Raw genomic sequence first — 26,122 nt, forward strand, 5'->3', positions numbered from 1 at the left:
AATAGTTACTTAAAGAGTCCCACTTCATTACATCATCAGCATAACAATATATAACACCGTGGCCTTCCTTGCGCCAATCTCTCTCCCCGACTGCTGGCGGTGTGGCTCTTTTAAGCCGCTCTCCCCATGCTTACGGAAATTAGAGACAGGTGTTAGACATAATTTAGCTCAGGTGTAAGCGCCCTTACCGCTTTCTCTCTCGCCGGAGAGATGCTTGACCACGCCCCCGCTGCCACACACTCATTCTCAGGAATGTGACTATGTAATTTTGTTGGCAAAAGATTAACGAAGTGAAATATAATCTGTAAAGCAACAAAGACAAATGTCCCACATCTGCTCCAATCTCTGCTTCTGTAAGCCCCAAGTAGCAACAAACTCTCAAATATTATAAATCAACAAAAAGCTTTCCAACGATACCTAAATTAAGCTTCTAGTCCACTCAGAGGCCAAGATGTTTGACAAAACATTGGGAAAGATGTGTGGGATGGGGTGACTGCTTTAAATGCAGTATCAGTGTGTGAAAAATTGCAGGTGGCAGCCAAAATATTCATCAGAGTGTAAGGGGTTACGTTTTTCCTGTTTCAATAAATTAATTTAAGTTCTATAACAAAAATCGACTGGTGGAAGTGAAATGCGTGCAAATATCGCCGACAGTTATCATCTCTGGAATAACAATATATTGCATTTTAAATTCATTTATTGTGTATGCATGTTGTGTAAAACTTTGTATAAAACTCAAGATGATAAAAATCATCATATATTCTGGGTCATTCATCACACTGGAAATTAAAGTTCAAGTTGAGTGCATTGTATTGCATTGTAGTATACGGTTTAATTGTATAATGCACATTTTGGCAAATGTAATAGGTCATCCAGGTATTCCATGCATACAGAAAAATGTGCATACTAAGCAATGTATGAAATACTGCAGTGCATACTGCAGTTAATAGCAGTATGGTAGTATGCTATTCCGGACATAGCCAAAGTAATTTTAGCAAATAAGCTGCTCACAAAGTGAAAAACAGTATAAAGGAAAATAAATGTGGGGTACCTTCAAGTCAAGTTCATTGACAGGAAGTGAAAATCAGCGAGGTCACAGTCACAACAGGAAAATGGGAAGAGTTGATGTTCCAGTACCACCAAACACACACTCTTTCCATATCATCCCTGCAAATAAATACTATTATATTTTCATTAGTTCAAGGCCAGTCCGGACCAGATAAACACACCTCAGACATTATGAAAACCAGAGCAGCCAGATCTACTGCAAATGGAGATTTCAGCAACCGTATGGTACTAAACTAGATTACATAAATGATCTGGCTAATCTAGATGAGATAATGCAGTCTTATCCTGTTTACAGAGAGTGAATGGACACAAAACAACACAACAGCACTTCACATCCTGCTTTTACAGTTTCAGATGCAAGACAAATGCTGCTCTGCCTAGTTTTCAACAACATAGTAGTGGTGTATGCTAAGAAAAGCATCACTGTTGTTATTGCTTACACTTATTATCGTTCTTTCACCCAGTTTGTGCTAAGGACAGTGAGATACTCAAATCGTGGGGCTATTACTAAGAGGGTTGGGCTCGTTTGATTTGGGCTAGTAAACAACCACCTAGCAATCATCCAGAGCACCTTAGCAACCACAAACAATATCCTGGAAACCTTATGCAAGACCTTAGCACTGTGGCGGCAAGTTTTGTGCAGGCAAGCAAATGTAAAGATCTAGTTTTATATGATTTAAAATACCTGGTATGTGGTGCCTTTTCCCTAATTTGTAAATTATCTTAAATGTCGACGTAATACATAATGTACAATTGCTCATTATCATAAAGTACTGTAAACCCCTTGAGGGTGATACAGGATCCTGACATGGAATATTTGACACAATTGACCAATTCGAATGTAATCCAGAGATATTTGTAATATAATGGTATACTCTGACTTTTGTTTGAAAAATAATATGGTCAAATGCTAAAGTGGAAATGTACACATAATTCATCATTTAAAACTATAACCCATAAATGTACCCATAACACATCATTTAAACTAGTCACGTATTCCATAGTTCCCTCATATACACCGATCAGCCACAACATTAAAATCACCTGCCTAATATTGTGTAGGTCCCCCTCGTGCCACCAAAACCGCGCCACCAGAGTGGTTATCTGAGTTACTGTAGACTTTGTCAGTCTGGCCATTCTCTGTTGACCTCTCTCATCAACAAGGCTTTTCCGTCCACAGAACTGCTGCTCACTGGATGTTTTTTGTTTTTGGCACCATTCTGAGTAAATTCTAGAGACTGTTATGTGTGAAAATCCCAGGAGATCAGCAGTTACAGAAATACTCAAACCAGCCCATCTGACACCAACAATCATCTATGTGATTATCTAATCAGCCAATCATGTGGCAACAGTGTAGTGCATAAAATCATTCAGATATGGGTCAGGAGCTTCAGTTAATGTTCACATCAACCATCAGAATGGGGGAAAAATGCGATCTCAGTGATTTGGACCGTGACATGATTGTTGGTGTCAGATGGGCTGGTTTGAGTATTTCTGTAACTGCTGATCTCCTGGGATTTTCACACACAACAGTCTCTAGAATTTACTCAGAATGGTGCCAAAAACAAAAAACATCCAGTGATCGGCAGTTCTGTGGATGGAAACGCCTTGTTGATGAGAGAGGTCTACAGAGAATGGCCAGACTGTTTTGAACTGACAAAGTCTACGGTAACTCAGATAACTGCTCTGTACAATTGTGGTGAGAAGAATATCATCTCAGAATGCTATTCTGTGATGCTATAACGCTGTTTTGGCGGCATGAGGAGGACCTACACAATATTAAGCAGGTGGTTTTAATGTTTTGGCTGATCGGTGTAATTTTAATTCTCTAACTTTTCTAAGCTAAATAAATGTATTCACTTTGAGTTAATGTGCTTATTAGCATGAGGGATTCCTGATTTGCATCTGAATATAAAGTTTCATGCTGTGAAGGAGAATGAGTGAGAATGAAAAAGAAATAGAGACGGAAGTCATTTCTATTTTTGATTTCTAATCTCAGTTATGCTGTGTTCAGGTGGTGACCTACTTTTTACTGCTAAGAACAGGTGAAAAGCAGCTTTTGATCATTTCTTGGATCCTTGCGGTCTCTGTCAGTGTGTGTGTCTTTGAAATCTGTCTCATCGCTATTACTCCCAGTGAAAAATCCTGCTACATGAAACCTTTGCTTTCAGTCTGTGAACTGAGTTGCAGCTGTGTTTTAAGCTACCAAGATGTCTGAATTTCATGGTACATATTTCACGATGTCTGCCTCAGTATGTAAGTGCAGTTTGTGAACACTGGGACACTCTTTGTGCTCAATTTGGCATCTCTTGGACCGTCAAGTTGCATATACCGTTGTCAGTGTTGGGTGTAATCTGATTACAAAGTAATGAGTTACTGTAATATAATTACCTTTTAGTCAAAAAAGTAGTGTAACATTTTAAATTCTAGTAATCAGATTACAGTTACTGACTTTCAATTAAGTCAAATACTTCAACATTACGTGGGTTAAACATTTCTAAAACGGTATTATTTGTGTAGAATTTAAAACATGAATTATGTTTATTTGTACGTCTCTTTGAGTGTCTGTAATCCTCCTAACTATTCAGTGTAAGGGAGAAACAAGTGTATGACTTACGACAATGTACAAGGTGGAAATATAGACATTATTTTGAAATTGTTGAGCAAAAAAAAAAAAAGAAAAAAGTCTATGAAAAGTGTTTTAAAAAGTAACTTACAGTAATAAGTAATGTGATTACTTTTTATTAAGTAATCGGTAATCTAATTAGTCATGTGTAGTGGATTATTTTTTTAGTAATTTACCCAACACCGATCGTTGTGTATTTAAAGCTTTTTTTCATGTGATGTTGCATATTATCTGCCTACACTATAAGAATCAGTGAGTCATACAGTATTTCACTAACAAAAAAATTTACCAAAAAGTGCCTTGGTAATACTATGAAGTACCTTGGAATACCATGTAATTACCGTGGTAAAGTACATGAATATGGTAATCATTCAGCACCATGCACTAACACCTCCAGCCAAAAGTTTGGACACATTTGAAACGTTTGAAATGTATGTTTCTCATGATCTTAAAAAGCTTTTGCTCTAAAAGCTTATGCTTAAATGCTTGAAATTATTATAGTAGGCAAAACTAAATGTCTATACAAAACTACAATTTGAATGACATTTTTATAAAAGCATGAGTTGATAGTGAAGGAAAGCAGTTAGCAAGTGTTCAGCACACTTGGGAACCCCTTCAATACATTTGAAAAAGTTGGTTGAGAGTTTTTTTCTTTTCTTTTCTTTTGGTTACTATATAATTCTCATACGTTCATTTTTGATATTTCATCGTTTTGATAAGTTCACCATTGTTCTTAAATGCATAACAATTATTGTGTAAATTATGTAAAATAGAAGAATGAGCAGGTTTGATCAAACATTTGACTGCTAGTTTTAAGATATAATCACTTTACATTGATACTGCTATGGATGTTTTTTAGGTAACACTTTAAATGAATGTTCTCTATCTTAAGGGTTCATTAATGACTAATAATTCATTTACAAATGCATTATAAATCATTGTTATGCAGTTATAACAACATGAATAAAAATGTCGACCCTCATGCAATACTTGTCAAATAGTGAGCATTTAAACTTACAAGTTACTTTATAAATGTTTAATAAATACACTTATTCATTTTTATATTAATCAAAAAATAAAATGCCCTATTCATGATTTGTGTCACAATGGCGCAAAAATCAACTATAATAGTGAGATAGTGTATAGTGTTGTCACTTTCCTTGTCACGCTGATGTCAAAAGAATGGTTTTACCTAGTCCTAGTTAGATAAAGTCCTCTGCAAAAACACTTTTCAGGTCTTCATGCTCATTCACAGCATATATCATATAATAAAGCATGATGACCATTAAACCATACTGAACTTTATTTACAAAGAGTTATAATGTTGGCAACTCCTTAACAAATGCTTCATATGTGTCCACATTAGAGTACATTTTCATAGGTAATTACTGTTGAATAAGTGTCATTAAGCATTTATAACATGTGAGGAAAAATGGCTCATTATTTAGCTAGTACTGTGTGATAGTCGTCCCTTTTCCATGTTGTTATGACTGCATATCAGTGATTTATAATGCATTGGTAAATGAGTTATTGATAATTAATGAACCCCCTTTATAAACCCTTAACCATTAGAAAATGTAAAGTGTTACCCTTTTTTTGTAAGGGTCTCTTTTCTGTTTCTTATTTTAATTTTTTTTCTCTCTGTGTCTGTGTCATTTAGGTGGGTGCGTGAGTTTCTGAATGAGGAGAACAAAGGTTTGGACGTGTTGGTGGAGTATCTTTCGTTTGCACAGTGCGCTGTCACGTAAGTCATCCGTGATTGTACAGAACACCAGCACAATGAACACAAAGCCTCCTTTTACACAGAGAGACCGCTGCACAGACTGCATGTCAAACTGTTGCTCTGTGCGTGTGTGTGTGTGCGTGCGTGTGTGCGTGCATGTGTGTGTGAAAGATCAGATAAAGTCACAAGGTTCTGTTTACAGTGGCAATAAAAAGTATGTGAACCCTTTGGAATTAGCTGGTTTTCTGCATTAATTGGTCATAAAATGTGATCTCTTCTTCATCAAAGTCACAAGTATAGACAAACACAATGTGCTTAAGCTAAAATCACACCAACAATTATAATCTTTCATGTCTTTATTTAACACATCCCATTAAACATTCACAGTGCTGTTGAAAAAGTAAGTGAACCCTTCGATTTAATAACTGGCCAATCCTCCTTTGCAATAACCTCAACCAAGTGTTTCCAGTAGCTGCGGATTAGACCTGCACAACATTCAGAAGACATTTTTGACCATTCTTCCTTACAGAACTGCTGCATCCTTCTTAGGATGTCTGCCGTGAACGGCTCTCTTGAGGTCATTCCACAACATCTCTATTGGGTTAAAGTCTGGGCTCTGACTGGGACACTCCAAAAGATGGATTTTCCTTTTTTGTAGTCATTCTGTAGTGGATTTACTTTGATGTTTAGGCTCATTGTCCTGCTGCGTCACCCAACTTCTACTGAGCTTCAGCTGGCACACAGACACCCTGACATTATCCTGTAGGATATCTTGACAAACTTGGGAATTAATTTTTCCCTCTGATCAAGATGCTCCCTCCACTGTACTTCACCATTGGGATGATGATTTCATGTTGGTATGCGGTGCCCTTTTTATGCCATACTTGTGTGCATGTTCTTCCCAAACAATTCAACCTTAGTTTCATCAGTCCACAAAACATTTTCCCAGTAGAGTTGTAGAGCGTCACGGTGGTCTTTGGCAAATTCAAGCGTGAAGCAATATTTCTGTTGGAAAGCAGCGACTTCCTTCGTGGTGTCAGCAGATGCTTCTTGTGAATAGCAAACTCAAAATGTTTGAGTGCTTTTTATAAGTCCTGCTGCATCACCCAACTTCTACTGATCTTCAGCTGGTGCACAGCCACCCTGATATTATCCTGTAGGATATCTTGACCAAGATTAAACCCAACATTGCAAATGTCCTGAATGTCTTCACAGTTTCTCACATTTCAATAAAATATTCAATTTAAAAACTTTTTGCATGATCATTGTATTTATCAAAGCAACATATTCAAGATACAGTACATGCTCTGAAAATAAGTCTTAATACCTGATATACATTTTGTTTCCCAAGTGTACTTATCTTGTTTTAAGGATGTTTAGAGAAATACAGTACACTTTACATTAGCTGGTTGTACAAGACTAAAGTAAATGCTTTTTAATAACCTGTGTGTTTGTACAGGTATGATGGCGACTGCTCTGAGAACAGCACAGATAACTCTGTGGATAAATCTAAAGCCTGGAGTCGATCAATTGAAGATCTTCATGGAGGAAACCATCTTTCTTCAGCTGTTATAGGACACAACAGCTCCAGAACCAGCAGACATTCAACTTTAAGGTGTGCATGTGCATAAGTACATATATTTGTTGTTGTTGTTAGAGCGTAATCATAAAAATGAACAAATAGTACAGGTCAGTAATGTGAACCTGATAGTGTCCGAGAGATCTCAACTGAACTTGATCTGGTTTAGGAGTGTGTCCAACTGCAGGGAGTGCGTAGCGATTTCGTTTGATTTCTGAAAGGCTTTTTTGAATAGTCATGAGGCCTGTAAGTCTTTAAATAAGCTTAGGAAACAGCACACAATGTCAGTATGACCAAGAGTGGAACACAGTTGACACATGTCTGTCTGTCTGTCTGTCTGTCTGTCTGTTGACTCACAGCGCTGGTTAAAAACTTCTGATGAGCACTAGGATAGCTAACACATCTATCTATCATATGAGTATTAATGCAGGAAGTTCCTGTCTGTTGTTTACCAGTCTGGTCATAAGACTGAGGTATTTATACTGAGCTTAATCTGTTTGAATGAGTTCAATATGCTAAACCCCCCTGTCATTTCAGTTGGAATGTGGTAGCTTGAAAATTCACAATTCTGTTTCGGGATTTCTTCTCCGTTATGTTTTTTTTTTTTTTTTTTAGAAACTTGGAGATCGACATCTGCTAACACATGTATAGGGTTCAAATGTGTTGTAGTATTGGATAAGACAAAGTAAAGCCCTTGCAGTGTAACCCTGTATGGCAAGCCCTTTTCGACATTTAATCACATGCAGGAATCATGGCAAGCCGAATTAACTTTTAATCATGTGCAGGATATTAATTATAGATGTTAACAATTACATTTTCACTAGTTAAAATGCTAATTCTTGTGGTCAACAATGGAATTACTACTAGTGAAAGTGCTAATTTTTTATATCAGTAATTTACTTTGCAATAAATCATTAGTAAAAAACATGAACTCTTTATATTAATAATGACATAATTATCCATTTTTATATTAAAAAAGAATTAGTATTGGAATCTTGTAAAAAATCAATTCTGAAAACTGATAAAAGATATCTTAAACTGCATTTTCACTAGTAGAATTTCACAATGATCTTTCATTCACTGCTGTTAAAAATGCAATTACATAATTTATTTATCTTCTAAATACACATATCAGCAATGTACTTCCTAGTAAAAAATTATAATTTTTTATTTCAGTAATTTAGTGCTGTCAGTTGATTAAAATATTTAATCGCAATTCATTGCATGAGTTTTCATAGTTTATGCAATAAACTTAAAACCCTCACCCTCCACAATATTAATGGTTTGGCATTATCTACTGTGGCTGTCCACTTTGGAATGGCATACTACCCATACTACTCTTATTGCTTCTGTCATATATAATAGTGTCAATAATAGTGTTTAGAACTCACACAGAGCTGAATAAAATGTCAGAATCTAATGTCAAATTGGTAAACACGTTAATCATCTAAAAATTAATCAATACATTATTTTTATATATAGCATTATAAATCAACTGCATGCATTAACACATTAATTTCGACAGCTCTACTATAATTACATTGTTTTTATTTCAGATATCCATTCCTGATATCAACAATTAAATTGCAACTATTGAAAATGCAAATTTTTTGCTATCTGTGAATGTATTTCAACATGTTAGATTTGGTATTTCAGATACCTGGAAATTGATTTAATATATGAATAGATTTAAGAGTAATTAAAGATATTTTAAAAGGCTTTTTACTAGTTATAATCCCTTAACAGATATCTGAAATTAACACTGCCACTACTGAAAACTAAATTACAGATATCAAATATTAGCATTTTTAATAGTTGCAATTTAATTGTTGATATCAGGAAATACTATTTGCACAAGAAACAATGGAATTATTGATATAAAAAAAGAAAACGTTTATTAGTAAGTAGATTGCTGAAATGTGAAAAATGAATTAAAGATATCAATAATTCAGTTTTTTACTCATAACAAGTATGAGTATTTTTGTGAGTAATGAAGTAATTTTTTATATCAAGAATTTAAGTTTTTACAAGTGAAACTCAATTATATACAAAATGAGCATAATCACTACGAGTAGCAATTTCACTGCTGATCTCAAGAATGAACATTTTGGGCTCTATTTTTGTGAGTGCACAAAGTGCAGCGCTGCAACCACGGGAAATCTCTTATCCAATTTTCGTGCCAATGCAAAGCGAAAGTGGCCATGGGTGGGAGTGTTTGCGCTACTGTGGGTGTAGGCACGCAAACTGTGGGTGTATTGTATGTAAATGAAGTGCCGCAAAACGCAATTTGCTATTTTCCTGAGAAATTGGTCATTGCGCTAAGACTTTTCAATACCACGTCTTATTTTAGAGCAAAATCCAAATTCAGTTCCTGCATTTGCAGATTGGAGATTCCACCAGCAGGTGGTAATAAAGTTCATGTCCAAAATCTGAAAATATAGTGGAACATTAAATTAAGTCCTTGACAATCACTGTCATAGCTGTCATAAATTAATTAATTAAATTAAATTAAAAAGCTGTTTTGATTAAAAAAAACAAAATTATTATGAGATTGCGTTAAACTATCCATAGGTCATGGATTATTTTTCAATTATTATCATTATGTTTATATTTACAATTGTATTTATGATCTCATTTATATTGGTATTTTTCCTCGTTGTCGTAGAGTGATTTAGAGTGCAGAAGAGGCCGGTGGAAGAAGTTGGACAGAGTAAAATGTTTTGATTTGGTATGATTTTTTTTTTACCACTTAATTATTTTAATTATATTTTTGTTTCGTTTGAAGTGTGATTTGAATTCAGAAATATGTTTGGTTTAATTTTTTCGTGTTTTAATAAATGCATTTTTTTTTTCAAAATCGACCAGTATAAGTGAAGTGTGTTCTGAAACAATCATTGATAATACTAGCCATGATTTGTGTGTCAGTAGATGAAAATGATTAATAATACTTACAATCTCTATAATTTAACTGAGCATACATCCAAATTCTGATGAGAATCACATTTTCTACGCTTTTAAAAAAGTGTCACTGTCATAGAAATATGCCTGACATTCATCAAGGACGCATTAACGCACAGAAGAAAGTAAGTCCATATTTCTATTCTTCTAATTCATTGCATACAGTCCATTTATACTACCAACTTCTTATGAATGTGCTGTCTTTGTTTATATCGCTGGTGCTTGAGGGAGTGGACTACATAATAGGACGCAGTTGCTGGAATAACGGGAGAAGAACCTCAGAATAAAATTGCACTTGATCCAGCCCATTTGTGCATTGCACGGGTGATTTCGCCAAACCCACTTGCGCCTAGACTTAGCGCATGCTTGCACGAAAATACCAAAACTTCATGGCCATGCCCATTGACTTTGCTCTTATGACTTAAGGCATTGCACTACGCTTAACGCTTGCTCTCTTAAAATAGGGCTCTTTAGCAAGTTAAAATTGCTGTTATCTATAATTTATATCCTGCACACGATTAAAAGTCAATTCAGCTTGTCATAGACCCTGAAATGAAAATTTCACCCTAGATTTACAGAAATTAAAGGTGAGGAAACAAAAGTCCTTTTTAGTTTCTGTGTTGCTGGCTGAAAGGACAGTGGTCTTGGACTTTGTCTTGTAATAGGGGGAATGTCTGAGACTTAGTTGTGCTGCCTTCAAGTCAAGTCAAGACTAGTGGGAAACTCTGGATTTTCTTAATGCCCAGACTTTTTTTCTATAACACTGACATGAGTGGTGATATTAGTACTTACTATTAAATTCTTTAGGTGTAATTATTTGGGTAATATTTTACAGTGGAAAATCTTCCTTAAAATTACTACAACGTATGATCTTCTTGCCAGATTTATAGGACTTCTTTGTCACTTTGTCATAACTTTGTCTCACATTGCTAAATTTATCTGTTAAACTTGTTTATCTTCTGAAGCCAGTTTTGTAATATGGTAATGTTTGAAATGCATCTGTTGGCAGTAGAATAGGCTACTGTTATCTGTGATATTAATGCAGTTGTCGCTCTGTCACCAGTTTCCTGTTGTGCGTTCCCATCGGCAACACAAGGCATGTTAATTTCATCCTTTACAAAGAGCCACCACACCAATGTCCTGACTGCTCTTTCCTCTCATCTGTAAAGTTGTTGTTTCATATAGCAAATGATATGTATTTTATGTTCCAGAGTTCAATTGTTCTGCCCACATGCACTAGTTTTTCTCCTGTGTGTTCCTTTTGCTCTTAGTAACTCTCAGGCTTAAATCTTAAAGGAATATTCTGGGTTCAATACAAGTTAAGCTCAGTCGACAGCATTTGTGGCATAATGTTGATTACCACAAAAAAGAATTTCGACTCGTCCCTTTTCTTTAAAAAAAAGCAGAAATCAAGGTTACAGTGAGTCACTTATAATGGAACTGAATGAAGCAAATTTTTGGCGGGTTTAAAGGCAGACATGGCTTATAAATTTTATAAAAGCACTTACATTAATTCTTCTGTTAAAACGCATGTATTATTTGAGATGTATAGTTGTTGAAATTCTCATTTTTACATTACATCGTCACGGCAACAAAGTTGTAAAATAGTCTAAAACTTTACACAGAAAAGGTTAGTAAGTGATTTTATCACACTGAAGTCATGTTAACACACATATTGTTTATGTCTTTTGTCTATACTTTTGAAAATGTGAGTATTTTAATGTTAAACAAATGGCCCCCATTCACTTCCATTGGAAGTGTCTCATTGTAACCCACATTTTTGCTTTTTTTAAAGAAAAGGAGGGGCAAGTTGGAATACATTTTTGTGGGAATCAACATTATGCCACTAATGCTGTCAGTTGAGCTTAACTTATGTTGAACCCGGAATATTCCTTTAACATGATTTTAGTGTGATACAATTGCTTACAGGGTTTACCGGAGTTGCATCGTTATGGCAACAAAGATGGTACAGTTGGATAAAACGTTTCATAGATTCACGCTAAAATCATGTTCACATGTATAATGTGTACGTCTTGTGGTTATACTTTTAAAACAGTGTATATTTTAGCATTTATGGATTGGCCCCATTCACTTCCATTGTAAGTGCGTCACTGGAACTCAGATTAGTTTTTTGGTTTTTTTTTTCAAAATATTTTATTGTGATAATCAACTTTATGCCACATTTGTTGTCAGTTGAGCTTAACTTGTATTGAAACCTGTACATTCCTATAAATCTTTTGCTATTTGTGCAGTATTTTTTAGACAAATAATTGTTACATTTCTCAACGCTCTCCTAAAGGACACCTCCACAGTGCCCAAAGTGCTCACAGAAACAAGGGTACGTCTGATGCGTTCACTGTTAATGTTTAGCTTAGAGTTTTGTAGAGTTTTATAGAATACTGTAGAGCATTCAGTTGACGGGTCATTCTCAGGAAATGGTACCTTTTATGTCTCCATGACTTAGTATTGATATAATTAACTGATATATTGACATTATTTTCTAAATGTAACTCTATTTAGTGTGGAATAAAAATTACTATAGAAACAAATTTTATTTTTAAATATTTGTAAAAAAAATATATTGATAAATTTTTTACAGGGAGAAAATATTGTTTTTGCTTTTGGTTTTTTAATTTAGATTTTTTCTGTTTTTTATTCAATTTATCATTCCAGTTTAGTTTTTCTTAGTTTTCTTACTTTGTCTTTTAGTTTTAGTTTAGTTCTCTTTTTTCACTAAGGTGGGAAAATACGAATCAATGACCATGTTTACATGCACTTAAGAAAACGGTTTATTCCAGGGTTTTTGCAGAAAGCAGCATTCTGAAATGTCATTTAAACTAGAATGCTGATTTCCTTACTTCACTTAAGGTATTAAGAGGAAGCAGTTTAACACACCTAGGTTTCTCCCGGAGAACGCAGCTTAATGTGCTCATGTAAACACATAAGTGCCATTCTAACAGGTTTTTGAGGAGTGCGCATGTGCGTGAACAGACCGGAGAGAACAAACGTCAAAGGATGGAGCCCAACAACAAGTCAACAAAACATTTCTGGGAGTAGAGTGGGTAAAGCACATACACTATAAACTATACCCATTTATACACACCACTGTAAAACACCAAGGGTTCCTCATGTTCACGTATATGCACTCATCCATTGGGGGAATCCCGGAATTTTAAGTAAGAGGGAAACACCATTATTGCAGCGAAATTCAGCTGCATATCGTGATGGGAAGTTGAGAAAACAAACACAGAAACAACTCTGGAAATAAAGCTAAGCAACAGAGTATAAAATAGTGAAATCTTCCTCGGATACCAGGTTTGTTATTGAGACAAGCGTCGCCATTGAAATTAGGTTGCTTGGAGAATGCTGCTTACTGAGAGTAGCTACACTGCTGATACAGTGCATGTAACCGGGAACGCTACTTTCTCGCAATAAGCTGCTTTCCATTGTCCATGTAAACATAGTCATTGAATGTTCAGTATAAAACTTTTCAAATTAAATACATTTTCAATTAAATAATAAGTATTTAATTTTGAGATTTTCAGGCACAAAGGCACCTTTTCCTGAAATTGATCTACAGTATTCCTAGTGTTTATAACATAATTTCTTTATAACAACAAACATAAATTTAAAATGGAAGCGACCTCCCCTATAACTCTAGAGATGAGTTCAGTAGAGTTTGCCGCATTTAAGAAATGATTCTTGATTCTCTAATCATGAAACATGTAGCTTGGAGCAACAACTTTTGCAATTTCACCCAGAACCTGTTTGAGCATGTGTGTGTGTGGGCTGTGAGCTTATGAAATTACCTCACAGATAAAAGTCAGGAATATTCTGTTCTTTCTCTCTCTCTCTTCCATACTGTAACAGTTCAAGGATGGGCAAGGAGGAGGCGGGAAACGGCTGAACAGCAAACAGAGTTTATATATAAATGAATATAAATTAACTTCATAAAACATAAACAAACACAGACACACAACACGGCTGCATGCATCTCTCACTCGAACTGGCACTTCCGGTTCCCATTTATCTCGCTCTCCCACTGATCAGCTGATTCAGCGCCGGGCTGATTCACGGCCAGGCCACGCCCTCCTCCTTGGCACACTCTGCCCCCGCCTGATTGAGGCCGGGGCGCCACCGGTCTGACTAAACTAATATTCGTAGATATATATCAATCATGTGATAATATTTCATTATGCAATCAGAAGTTCAGAAGTTGCTTTAATGATGGCACTTGTAGTAAAATCATAGTTACCACAAAATTAACCATGGTTACAACAATATTACTATAGTAAAACCATGGTTACTATATGGATACTACAATATTACTGTAGTAAAACTATGTTAACCCTAAAACGTTTTTTGTATCGTGGTGAATACCAACATTTGAGGGGCTGGGGGAAGGAGCACTGAGCAAGCGGGCCAAATTTCTGTGAAAATGGTTGAAAAGGTGGTCCTTGCAAATACTGAGGTCATGTGATTTTGTTTAAAACTCTGGCAACAAGACCTGACTCAATTCTGTGCGCATGAACACTAAAACGCACTTCTTAGTCAAAATGCCTCTCTTGACACAATATTAATGGTAACACAGCCATTAATGTATTACGAGAGTGAAGATACAATCACCGGTAGTTAAGTTAGTAGCATCACTACTTTACACTCACTGAGCACTTTATTAGGAACACCTGTACATCCACTTATTCATGCGACTGTCTGCCAATTGTGTGGCAGCACTGCATAAAATCAGGCAGATACGGTTCAGGAGCTTCAGTTAATGTTCACATCAACCATCAGAATGAGGAAAAAATTTTATCTCAGTGATTTAGACAGTGGCATGATTGTTGGTGCCAGATGGGCTGGTTTGAGTATTTCTGTAACAAAAGCCAAAAACAAAAAACATCCAGTGAGCGGCAGTTCTATGGATGGAAATGCCTTGTTGATGAGAGAGGTCTACAGAGAATGGCCAGACTGGTTCAAACTGACAAAGTCTACGGTAACTGAGATAACCACTCTGTACAATTGTGGTGAGAAGAATAATATCTCAGAATGCTACTCTGAGATGCGGGTTGGCACTAGGGGGACCTACACAATATTAGGCAGGTGGTTTTAATGTTATGTATATATATATATATATATATATATATTGAGAGAGAGAGAGAGTATATATATATAGCGTGTGTGTGTGTGTGTGTGTGTGTATATATAAAATGCAATAAAATATATGCAATTTCAAGACATATTTATTGATGGAATACATGGAATTTGTACATTTTTAAGAAGCTAAAATGTAAGCAAAATGATGAAAAATGTATGATTACATTTGTAAAATTGTAATTTTCGTAATGTATTACGTTAGACGGTCGCTTGTATAATTAACAGCATGAGCTGAGCAAAAATATCATATGTAAACAAAATGGACATTTTAACTGAAATATAACCAAATGAATCGGAATCAAATCACATCCACATTGAATCAAGAGCTTGTGAATCGGAATTGGATTGAATGTGTACATCTCCAGCCCTAGATATGTTTGATGTTTTTCAAAATGTTGTAGATGGTAAATTGTTTCAAATGTTTAAAGAATATTAATAATTGTAGGCATCTATGTTAAGAAAGAAGAAAAGCACAAAGTATTTAATAGATTGCAAATTGAGACTTTTGCTTCTTAGATTTCTCTCCTAAGAAAAAGATATTCCGACATCAATTATTCTGAGCTAAGCTATCACCTTAATATTATAGTACTGTATTCTTACTGTATGTCAACAATTGTCTTATTTGTGTCTAGTTTTATTTATTCATATTTATTTACTTGAGGAATTTTAGGAGAAAGGTCTGAGACAAAGTTGATGCATAACAGAGAACTCCATTAAGACTTATAAAAGAGCAACCGCTCTTTCTGTAATTATCCTCTGAGATTCTTTGATTCTCGTTAGTGAAGTCATTACTGATGTAATATGTGGGTTTGGAGTTGGTTTGTAAAGTTCTGTTTTTGTTTTTGTTCTCAGGTGTAATGCATTACCCAGCAGGAGAACACTGAAGAACTCCAGATTAGTGTGTAAGAAAGACGATGTTCATGTGTGCATCATGTGCCTACGAGCCATCATGAATTACCAGGTAGATTACACTTGACCTCTCATTCCTCATTAGTGAAAGGATATTCAGAGTCAAGTTCAAGTGACAGCTCCTGTTTTATGTTCAGTTAAATCTTCAAAATCCTTCTATGTTTACTAATTAGCTCTCTCTCACTCTCTCTCTCTAAGTATGGCTTCAACATGGTCATGTCTCACCCACATGCTGTGAATGAAATTGCACTAAGCCTGAACAATAAGAATCCCAGGTAACCCATTGAGAGGGAGTGTGTGTATGTGTGTGTGTGTCTTTGAAAGAGAAAGAGGGAGTACTCTATTTTCCAGAATTCGCCTCTTTAATTAATGCAGGTTGTGATTCCTCTGACAGGGTCATAAATACTGAACCCCTAATCTTTCCCTCTCGTTGTGTGTGTGGGAGGCGTGTATTTTACTCCTCCAGTTTAAATGACTGAAATCAGTAATTCCTCTGAAAATACTGATAATTTTGGATTATATATATTCTGTTTTTCTTTAGAGACCATCTTTTGTAGAAATTTTGATTAATTTATTCCACTGATGGTACATGGGTTTTAAAAATGGCAGTTTTAGTTATATGAGATAAAATAAGGCCTGTGGTTAAATTATTTGAAGAGACTTTCACATTTTGTTGTAGAACATAAATTATACACAGTCATACATCAAACATTAATTTTGAAGCTACTGTGTTTTTTAAAAACGCATGTTACTATCACTATGCTAATTAAGGACTACAACTACCATGAGCATGTGAGCTACTTGCTTAATGAAATGGTAGTCCTTATTAGCGGACGTGTTAGCAACATGCATTTTTAAAAGACAAAATGGCTTCTTAATTTTCAACTGAGGTATGACTGTCTGTGATTTATGTCCTAGAACAAAACGGTAAAGTCTTTTCAAATAATTTTCACCACAGATCTTGATTTGTAGTTCGCAAATCCCCATTGTAAAATATGTGAACCTACAACACTTTGCTTTCACAATGTGCACAAACTGCTCTTAGAGTGCTGAAAACATCACAAGCCCTGCAAGTGCACACAAAACAGTCACCCGTTCACTCTGAAACGCACACAGATCATGTATTCATTTATTTTATTTTGATTACCGTAATTGTGCAGCCCTGGATGGTAATGAAATAAGTCTAAAGGCACACTCTTTAGGAAACATAGTGGATAATTACTGCAATATTCACGATATTGCTTAATTTTATATTGGCAACGAAATCATTGTAATTATCGTGAATATTCAGTAAGTCACCCAACTCTAGTTTATTCTTATTTTAATCTTAAACACAGACTTTTCCTCAAAAAAGCAAACTCAAAACCAAGCTCAGCAGACAGACATTATGCAGTGTATTTATTGGAGAGAGAGTAACTCTCAACTCCCAACTTTTTTCCATTGACTATGGGGTAAAAAAGAATTCTGTGAAATGGATTTAAATATGGTATAATGTGTTAAACAGAGCTGAGAGTACTACACTCCTATTGGTGTGTAGTTTTATAACTATAGAACTTTGTGAATGACGAGTGTTTGAATTCTTCGAAGCTCTGTTGAGATTTCTGTGGAATTCTGTGGGCGCAGATTTAGGCCCAGCGATAACTGATAATTGAATGAAGGTGTTTTAATAGTGGTTTTGCTCTCTGCTGGTGCAGGACTAAAGCTCTGGTCCTGGAGCTCCTGGCTGCTGTGTGTTTGGTTCGAGGAGGTCATGAGATCATTCTGTCTGCCTTTGATCATTTTAAAGAGGTACATACGTGCAGATGTACAAATGTTGATAACCACAAAAACAATTTCCCTCCTTTTCTTTAAGAAAATACAAAATCAAGGTTACAGTGAGGCACTTACAATGGAAGTGAATGGGGCCCAATGTTGGAGGGTTTTAAGGCAGAAATGTGAAGCTTATAATTTTATAAAAGCATTTATATTAATTCTTCTGTTAAAAAGTTGTTTGTTAAAATCTTTGTTTTTATGGTCGTTTTAGGCTTTATGTCGTTACTTCATAGCAACGAAGTTGTAAAATTGGATATAACTTTACACTGAAAAAGATGGTTTATCACTAAAACGATTTTTATCACACTAAAATCGTTAACACAGAAATTGTTTGCGTCTTATGTCTATACTTTAGAAACATTAAGTATTTTAATGTTTACAGACTGGCCCCATTCACTTCCACTGTAACCTTGATTTCCTTTTTTTTTTAAAGAAAAGAAGGGGCATGTGGAAATTAATTTTTGTAGCAATAAACATTATGCCACAAATGCTGTCGATTTTCAGTGTGTAGAAAAATACAATGACATTTGAGCATAAATAAAGAGGGAGTAAAATAATGTATTGTTCATGCTCACATTTCATTGTATTTTTATGTACTGACTGCAACACTTCATGATTTATTTATTTATTTTTGTTACATCTCTCTATTATGGAGCATAATTCTTGTCAAAATTGTGAGACACACGTTTAGTGTATGTTTGGGTTTAGACTATGAACATTCATTAAAAAACACTACAGTTGAAGTCTGAAGTTTACATACACTTAGGTTGAAGTCATTAAAACTAATTTCTTAACCACTCCACAGATTTCATATTAGCAAACTATAGTTTTGGCAAGTCGTTTAGGACATCCACTTTGTGCGTGACACGAATAATTTTTCCAACAATTGTTTACAGACAGATTGTTTCACTTTTAATTGACTAAATCACAATTTCACTGGGTCAGAAGTTTACATTCACTAAGTTAACTGTGCCATTAAGCAGCTTGGAAAATTCTTGAAAATGATGTCAGGCCTTTAGGCAGGACAATCAGAAGCTAATAGTCTAATTGGAGTCAATTGGAGGTGTGCCTGTGGATGTATTTTAAGGCCTACCTTCAAACTCAGTGCCTCCTTGCTTGACATCATGGGAAAATCAAAAGAAATCAGCCAAGTCCTCAGAAAAAAATAAATTGTGGACCTCCATAAGTCTGGTTTATCCTTGGGAGCAATTTCCAAATGCCTGAAGGTGCCACATTCATCTGTACAAACAATAGTATGCAAGTATAAACACCATGGGACCATGCAGCCATCGTACCACTGAGGAAGGAGACGCATTCTGTCTCCTAGAAATGAACATAGTTTGGTGCGAAAAGTGCAAATCATTCCCAGAACAACAGCAAAGGAGCTTGTGAAGATGCTGGAGGAAACAGGTAGACAAGTATCTATATCCACAGTAAAACGAGCCCTTTATCATCATAACCTGAAAGGCTGCTCAGCGAGGAAGAAGCCACTGCTCCAAAACTGCCATAAAAAAGCCAGACTACAGTGCACACGGGGACAACGATCTTACTTTTTGGAGAAATGTCCTCTGATCTGATGAAACATAAATTGAACTTTTTGGCCATAATGACCATCGTTATGTTTGGAGGAAAAAGGGTGAGGCTTGCAAGCCGAAGAACATCATCCCAACCGTGAAGCATGGGGGTGGCAGCATCATGTTTTGGGGGTGCTTTGCTGCAGGAGGGACTGGTGCACTTCACAAAATAGATGGCATCATGAGGAAGGAAAATTATGTGGATATATTGAAGCAGCATCTCAAAACATCAGCCATGAAGTTAAAGCTTGGTTGCAAATGGGTCTTTCAAATCGACAGTGACCCCAAGCATACCTCCAAAGTTGTGGCAAAATGGCTTATGGACAACAAAGTCAAGGTATTGGAGTGGCAATCACAAAGCCCTGACCTCAATCTGATAGAAGATTTGTGGGCAGAACTGAAAAAGTGTGTGCGAGCAAGGAGGCCTACAAACCTGACTCAGTTACACCAGTTCTGTCTGGAGCAATGTGCCAAAATTCCAGCAACTTATTGTGAGAAGCTTGTGAAAGGCGACCCAAAATGTTTGACCCAAGTTAAACAATTTAAAGGCAATGCTACCAAATACTGTTTGGGAATGTTTTCTACGATTAAATGTCAGGAATTGTGAAAAACTGAGTTTAAATGTATTTGGCTAAGGTTTATTTAAACTTCTGACTTCAACTGTATGTACAGAGTACTAGCTGTAAACTGTGTCCAGAAACTCAGGAGGGGAGGGATCATGCTAATATTATATTTATTCAATAGATAATTTATCAAATAAAAAGGACTGCTGCGTCAAGGTGTTTTGAAATGTTAAATATATTATTAGAGGCTGAAAACTGATTCTACCGGCATTTAAATCTCATTCTCTCTGGATATTGTTTTAATGGGTGTCTAATGATCTGTTTCTTAATTGCTTCACAGGTTTGTTCAGAAGATCAGCGCTTTGAGAATCTCATGGAGCATTTCAGGAATGAAGATAATAACATTGACTTCATGGTATGTGTTGGATCAAGACTCAGACAGCCAATGCGATTTAAACAAAAATGCCTAATTACTATGACTATGACTATGACTATATCCCAATATATAGCCTCACTTAGCTGCATCAAAAAGATACAACATCATCTCTTAACATTACAGACTTAAAACAGTATTAGCAGTGCATGGAGAGTGAAACACACTTTACACTTGGTTAATATCTGAGCATTTAATGTCTTATCTTTGTGTGTTTTTTACTACAAAAAAAGAAATAGATACAGTTTATGTTGTATGGTATTTTGTATATGTTAATTGGCATTGCATTATATGTTTGTACATAACCATTCAATATTTTGAAACTGAACTTATAAATGTAGTATATTGTATTGCAGGTTGCCTGTATGCAGTTCATAAACATTGTGGTTCATTCTGTGGAAGACATGAATTTTAGAGTGCACTTACAGTACGATTTCACAAAACTGGGTCTGGATGAGTATCTGGATGTGAGTAAAAGTGTCTGAAACACTGAGCTTTCTGTCACTAATGTTCAGTATTGCTCTGGCTGTTGAGTGAGTGCCAGTACTGAACTGCTGTCTGTCTCTGTAGAAACTGAAGCACACAGAGAGTGATAAACTGCACGTGCAGATTCAAGCGTATTTGGATAACGTGTTTGATGTTGGAGCACTGCTAGAAGATGCAGAGACAAAGAACGCAGCACTGGAGAGAGTGGAGGAACTAGAAGAGAACATGTCTCATGTTAGTACAGTCTTACAACAACACACTCACTTTCTCGCCACAAAGCCTTGAAACACAATAATAAGTGACCTGAGAATAACTGTCATAAGATATATAAGAATCAATTAGCAGAAATCCTGAAAAAGAGCAATTAAAGACTTGTTTAGGAGTGATTTAAAGCTTCCACTGCAACACCTGAAAATACTAATGCCATTTATTGGCCGATATTTGTTAGTTAGTTTATTTAAGTGTAGCAGAACATAGTCATTATGAATAATGGCAACCATAACAAATAATAAGATGTCACATCTTATGTATTTTATATGTATTTGACTATATATAATATTTTATTATATTATGCAATAGTAAACTATTTCTGTCCTAATTTCTTCACTTTCACATGTTATTTTAATGCTCTGATTAAACCCACGAGCCCTTATTTGTCATGAAACAAAACCTTTTATCACTCCACAGAAATAGAGTAAGCGTGCGTCTCCTCTGTGTCACTGCGTGTATGAACCAGGAACATTTGCCATTACGCGATCATTTAAAGTGAAACCGGAGCACTTTGCATTCACTATCACAGTTTATACTTGTTCGCGAGAGTTTGGCGTGAGCGTCTACTGACAGCACGCATCAGAACACTTGAGATGCACTTTGCGTGCTCTTCCGGACTGGAGCTGGTTGACCTCCACGGTGCAGCTCAGTGACGCTCGGACTCCGAGTTCAACTGAATAACACAGAAACGTGCCGTTCGTTGCATTTATACAGTATATTTGCTTAAAATTCCCTTATTTGGGCATTAAAATATGATTGGAATTAGAATGCCCAATAATCGGTTTGATCAAATAACCGCTATCAGACGGTTATTTAATAATCGCAACAGGCCTATTCTCTCATGATTTACTTACCTTTAAGCCATCTCAGATGTGTATTACTTTCCTTCTTAAGCAGAATCGAAGTGAAGATTTTTATAAGCACATTTCATCTCTGTATGTCCATACAATGCGAGTAAACGGGTGCCATCAGGCTGCTGACTGTTTGACAGTCCAAAAGGAATATTTAGGCAGCATAAAAGTAATCCACACGACTCCAGTCAATCTATTGATGTCTTCTGATGCATATCGATAGGTTGGTGTAAAAAACAAAAGGATAATTAAAAAGTTTTTAACTTCAAATCATTGCTTCCGGCCAGCGCAGGATTGGTGTTTGAAATGACCTAACTCACGTGACATTCGTTCCTCTGTTGTATATACAAAGTGCGCGCTTCCGACTTCTCGCGTGAACACGCCAATGTGCTTATGTCACTTATGCGTCGACTGCTGGCAGGAAGCCATTTTTTTTTTTGTTAATAAAGTTTTCAATTATCGATTTGTTTCTTACACCAACCTATCGATTTGCATCAGAAGACATCAATAGATCAACTGGAGTCGTGTGGATTACTTTTATTCTGCCTAAATATTCCTTTTGGACTGTCAAACAGCCAGCAGACTGATGGCACCTGTTTACTTCCATTGTATGGATTAAAAGAGCTGAAATGGGCTTATAAAAATCTTCACTTCGGTTCTGCTGAAGAAGGAAAGTAATACACATCTGAGATGGCTTAAAGGTGAGTAAATCATGAGAGGATTTTCAGTTTTGGGTGAACTAACCCTTTAATATCGTAAGTCATTCTGCTTCTAAAGTAATTTTTCTTGCTTTAAGGATATTTAGATATTTTTACTGGAAAATATGACAAAAATATTCAGTTACAAAATGATTTTTTCCAGTATACACACCCAAATCCAACCTCTTACCTGCAGTACATGACATCAGGCTTTTTTAACAAGAGAGATCTGTACAATAAAAATTCTAATATATTTTGATAAATATAAAAGGCTCACAAGCAGCGATAGAGGCACGCCAAAACACCTTTTGAAAATGCAACATGATCAGCTAGTGGTCTCACATGAGGGCCCCATCTTAGTTTGACCTTTGACGTTTTGTGACAATAGGGCCATCTGGCTGCCATGAGGTCATTTCCTCCTCAGTGTGACATTGATTTTTATAGTGTATTGCACACCTCAGCCTACACTTTGTGTATTAACATACTGCCAATGTTGGGTGTAATCACATTACAAAGTAATGAATTACTGTAATCAATGACTTTTTAGTACAAAAATCATTTGGTAATTTATAAACAAAAATTTCACTGTACATATTATTGCAATTAGTAAAAACATCAAACTGATCAAATATCCATGTGTTATATGTCGTTGGAATATATAATATAGCGAGTAATAGCTAAGAATATTTTATGTTGGTGTTGCTTATATGCCACATTTTCGCTTATAACTTAAAATATCCCATACCAATACTTGGGGGATTAGTTCTTATGTACAATTATTATGTTTTATTTGTTTGGAGAGGCTTTTAGACACATGGAGACGTTTTTGGACACTATGATAAATTATTTTTGTAATGCAGTAACTTTTGATTGCTTTGTCATATCAACACAGCATTTTTCTCAGATACAGTTGACATGATTGGGAACAAAAACAAAAGCAGTTTTGGAGCCACCTTATTTACATCCAGAGATATATCAGGTCAAATAAGACAAACATTTCAGCAGTTTCTTAGGCTGAGAGTCTTAAAATGTATCATAATCTATATCATTAAAAAAAAATTGAAAAGTTTTCTTTACAGTGATACAAAACACTTCTTTTTTTAATTTTTTATTACGCATTTTAATTAGTTATAAGCCTTTAATTTTGGGTATGCCACTGAAACACCTTTAGAGCTTAAAATGGTTAAAGCGCAAAGTTAATTTCTCAACGTTTTAGAAAGCTAATATTTTTGATAGCTGGAGTCTTATATCTTGTTGATGTTGTGGATTTGTAGCTGACGGAGAAGTTGCAGGACACAGAGAATGAGGCGATGGCGAAGATCGTTGAGCTGGAGAAACAACTCATGCACAGAAATAAAGAGCTGGAGTCTATTCAGGTAAAAAAAAAAAACATTACATCACTTACATCATGAGGAAATCTTCTGTCCTGTTGCTCTCATCTCACTATCCAAACGCCATACATTCTTTAACATAAAGGTTCTTCAATGGTTCTTTACAGCACCTGAGGTTCAGAAATGAACCCATTTTTCTTTTGTACAGGGTTTTTGAATTGATTGGTGTTTTATTATAGGTTCTTATTGTCTAATTTGAACCTTTATTTATAAGAAAGATCTATTTTGATTAGTCTATGTTGACTTGAGTCTTTTCTTCTATTAAATGTTACTCAGTTTTATAAAAAAAATAAAAAATTCAGGGGTAAAGTAGATGCAAACCTTCCCATGACAGTCGACATTAAATCAAAATCTATTTACCTATTTACTTTCTTAATACACAGCCCTGGTCTTTTTGTGAATGATTCATTGGTGCATGTTATTCCAAAGAAAAAGAAAAAAGTTTGACTTCATAATCTACCATAAAATAGCTAGCTTCGCCCCTGAAACAACCTTCCTTTTCTGCTGACATCATTGAGGCTATGCAGGCTGTTAGATAATGTTAACCGATAGTCAAAAAGAATTGTTTTAGGCTACTGTTGTAGGTAACGCAGTCTTTCTTTTCCCATATAGAATGCAAACTTTTTACTGTCTAATCAATTCCCAATTGGAATTGAAATCCTGAAGTCCCACTCTATATTTTTTTCTAATTCACTTGGTAATATGACTCATTGTGGAAGTAAATGCTGTTGAATGTTGACTTGAAACATTTTTAAAGGGATATTTTACCCAAAAATGAAAATTCTGTCATTAACTCACCATTATGCTGTCCCAAATCCATATGACTATCTTTCTTCCGTGGAACACTAAATGAGATGTTAGGCAGAAGGTCACCATTTACTTTAATTGTGTCTGTTTTCCATAAATGAAAGTGAATGGTGACTGAGGTTTATAATTCAGCCTGGTGCCTCATTTTGTGTTACACGGAATAAAGTCATACAGGTTTGGAACACCATGAGGGTAAATAAATGAGGAAAGAATTGTATTTTTATGGTGGACCATACCTGTTGATTCCCTATTAACATGGTCCGATCAAGAAAATGTCAATAAAAAATAATTACAGGTGCTTTTAATTCTCTGCAAAAAAAAAAAAAAAAAACTTTTGTTGGTGTTCACTTCCTGTTCCTGTTGTACTTTGGACACAGGAGGTGTATAAAGACGCCAGTTCTCAGGTGCACACGCTGCGGCGGATAGTGAAGGAGAAAGATGAGGCCATTCAGAGGCAGAGTAACCTGGAGAAGAAGATACACGAGCTGGAGAAACAGGGAACCATCAAGATCCAGAAGAAAGGAGATGGGGACATTGCAATCCTCACATCCCATTTGCAGGGGAATGGACATCTGCGGGGTGCAGAGGGGGTGGCTGGGGTGTCCAGTGAGGGTGTGGTCAGTTCTGAGGGTGTGGCTAACGGGGCAGCACACAGCATGCCCATGCCTGAACCGCCCCTCCCACCTCCTCCTCCGATGCCTGCGACAGGTGCGGAACAAGTCTTGATTCTCAGTATTGGACATGTGTTAGTCAGGAACTCTTAGTGAGTGTGCTTTAGTAAATAATCTCATTTAGAATTGTAGCAGTACAGATCAATCTACACTATCGGCCTAAAATCTGGTCCACATTGCAGCATATTCTGACCAAGAATCACCCACTTAAATAGGAAGTGACCATCAGAACGACATGTGAATCAATTAACTACAATTTGTATTCGTATCGTTTGATATATTGGGGTGGATAATATGAAATCAGAGTTAAGTCTGATAGCAAAATGAATTATACAGGTGTGTTCAAGGATATCTTGTTTAGTTGCTGGATGAATCTCACAAAGCCTTTTAAAGGGATAGTTCACCCAAACATGAAAATTCTCTCATCATTTACTCACCCTCATGCCATCCCAGAAGTGTATGACTTTCTTTCTTCTGCAGAACACAAACAAAGATATTTTAGAAGAATATTTCAGCTCTTTAAGTCCTTACAATGCAAGGGAATGGTGA

The 26,122-nt window shown here is 35.8% G+C and overlaps 1 protein-coding gene across 1 annotated transcript in view; it reads left to right on the forward strand.

Annotated features, from left to right (window-relative positions):
• Positions 1-26,122, forward strand: part of LOC127446827 (formin-like protein 2) — a 157,541-nt gene that overhangs the window by 98,293 nt on the left and 33,126 nt on the right. The window contains exons 5-14 of the mRNA XM_051708093.1: positions 5,355-5,438; positions 6,877-7,032; positions 15,961-16,069; positions 16,216-16,292; positions 17,712-17,805; positions 20,307-20,381; positions 20,756-20,866; positions 20,970-21,119; positions 23,979-24,080; positions 25,280-25,610. Of these exons, the coding sequence (XP_051564053.1) occupies positions 5,355-5,438; positions 6,877-7,032; positions 15,961-16,069; positions 16,216-16,292; positions 17,712-17,805; positions 20,307-20,381; positions 20,756-20,866; positions 20,970-21,119; positions 23,979-24,080; positions 25,280-25,610 (1,289 nt within the window). The remainder of the gene's footprint in view (positions 1-5,354; positions 5,439-6,876; positions 7,033-15,960; positions 16,070-16,215; positions 16,293-17,711; positions 17,806-20,306; positions 20,382-20,755; positions 20,867-20,969; positions 21,120-23,978; positions 24,081-25,279; positions 25,611-26,122) is intronic.

The sequence above is a fragment of the Myxocyprinus asiaticus genome, chromosome 10 (assembly GCF_019703515.2).
Source record: "Myxocyprinus asiaticus isolate MX2 ecotype Aquarium Trade chromosome 10, UBuf_Myxa_2, whole genome shotgun sequence".
Lineage (NCBI taxonomy): Eukaryota > Metazoa > Chordata > Actinopteri > Cypriniformes > Catostomidae > Myxocyprinus > Myxocyprinus asiaticus.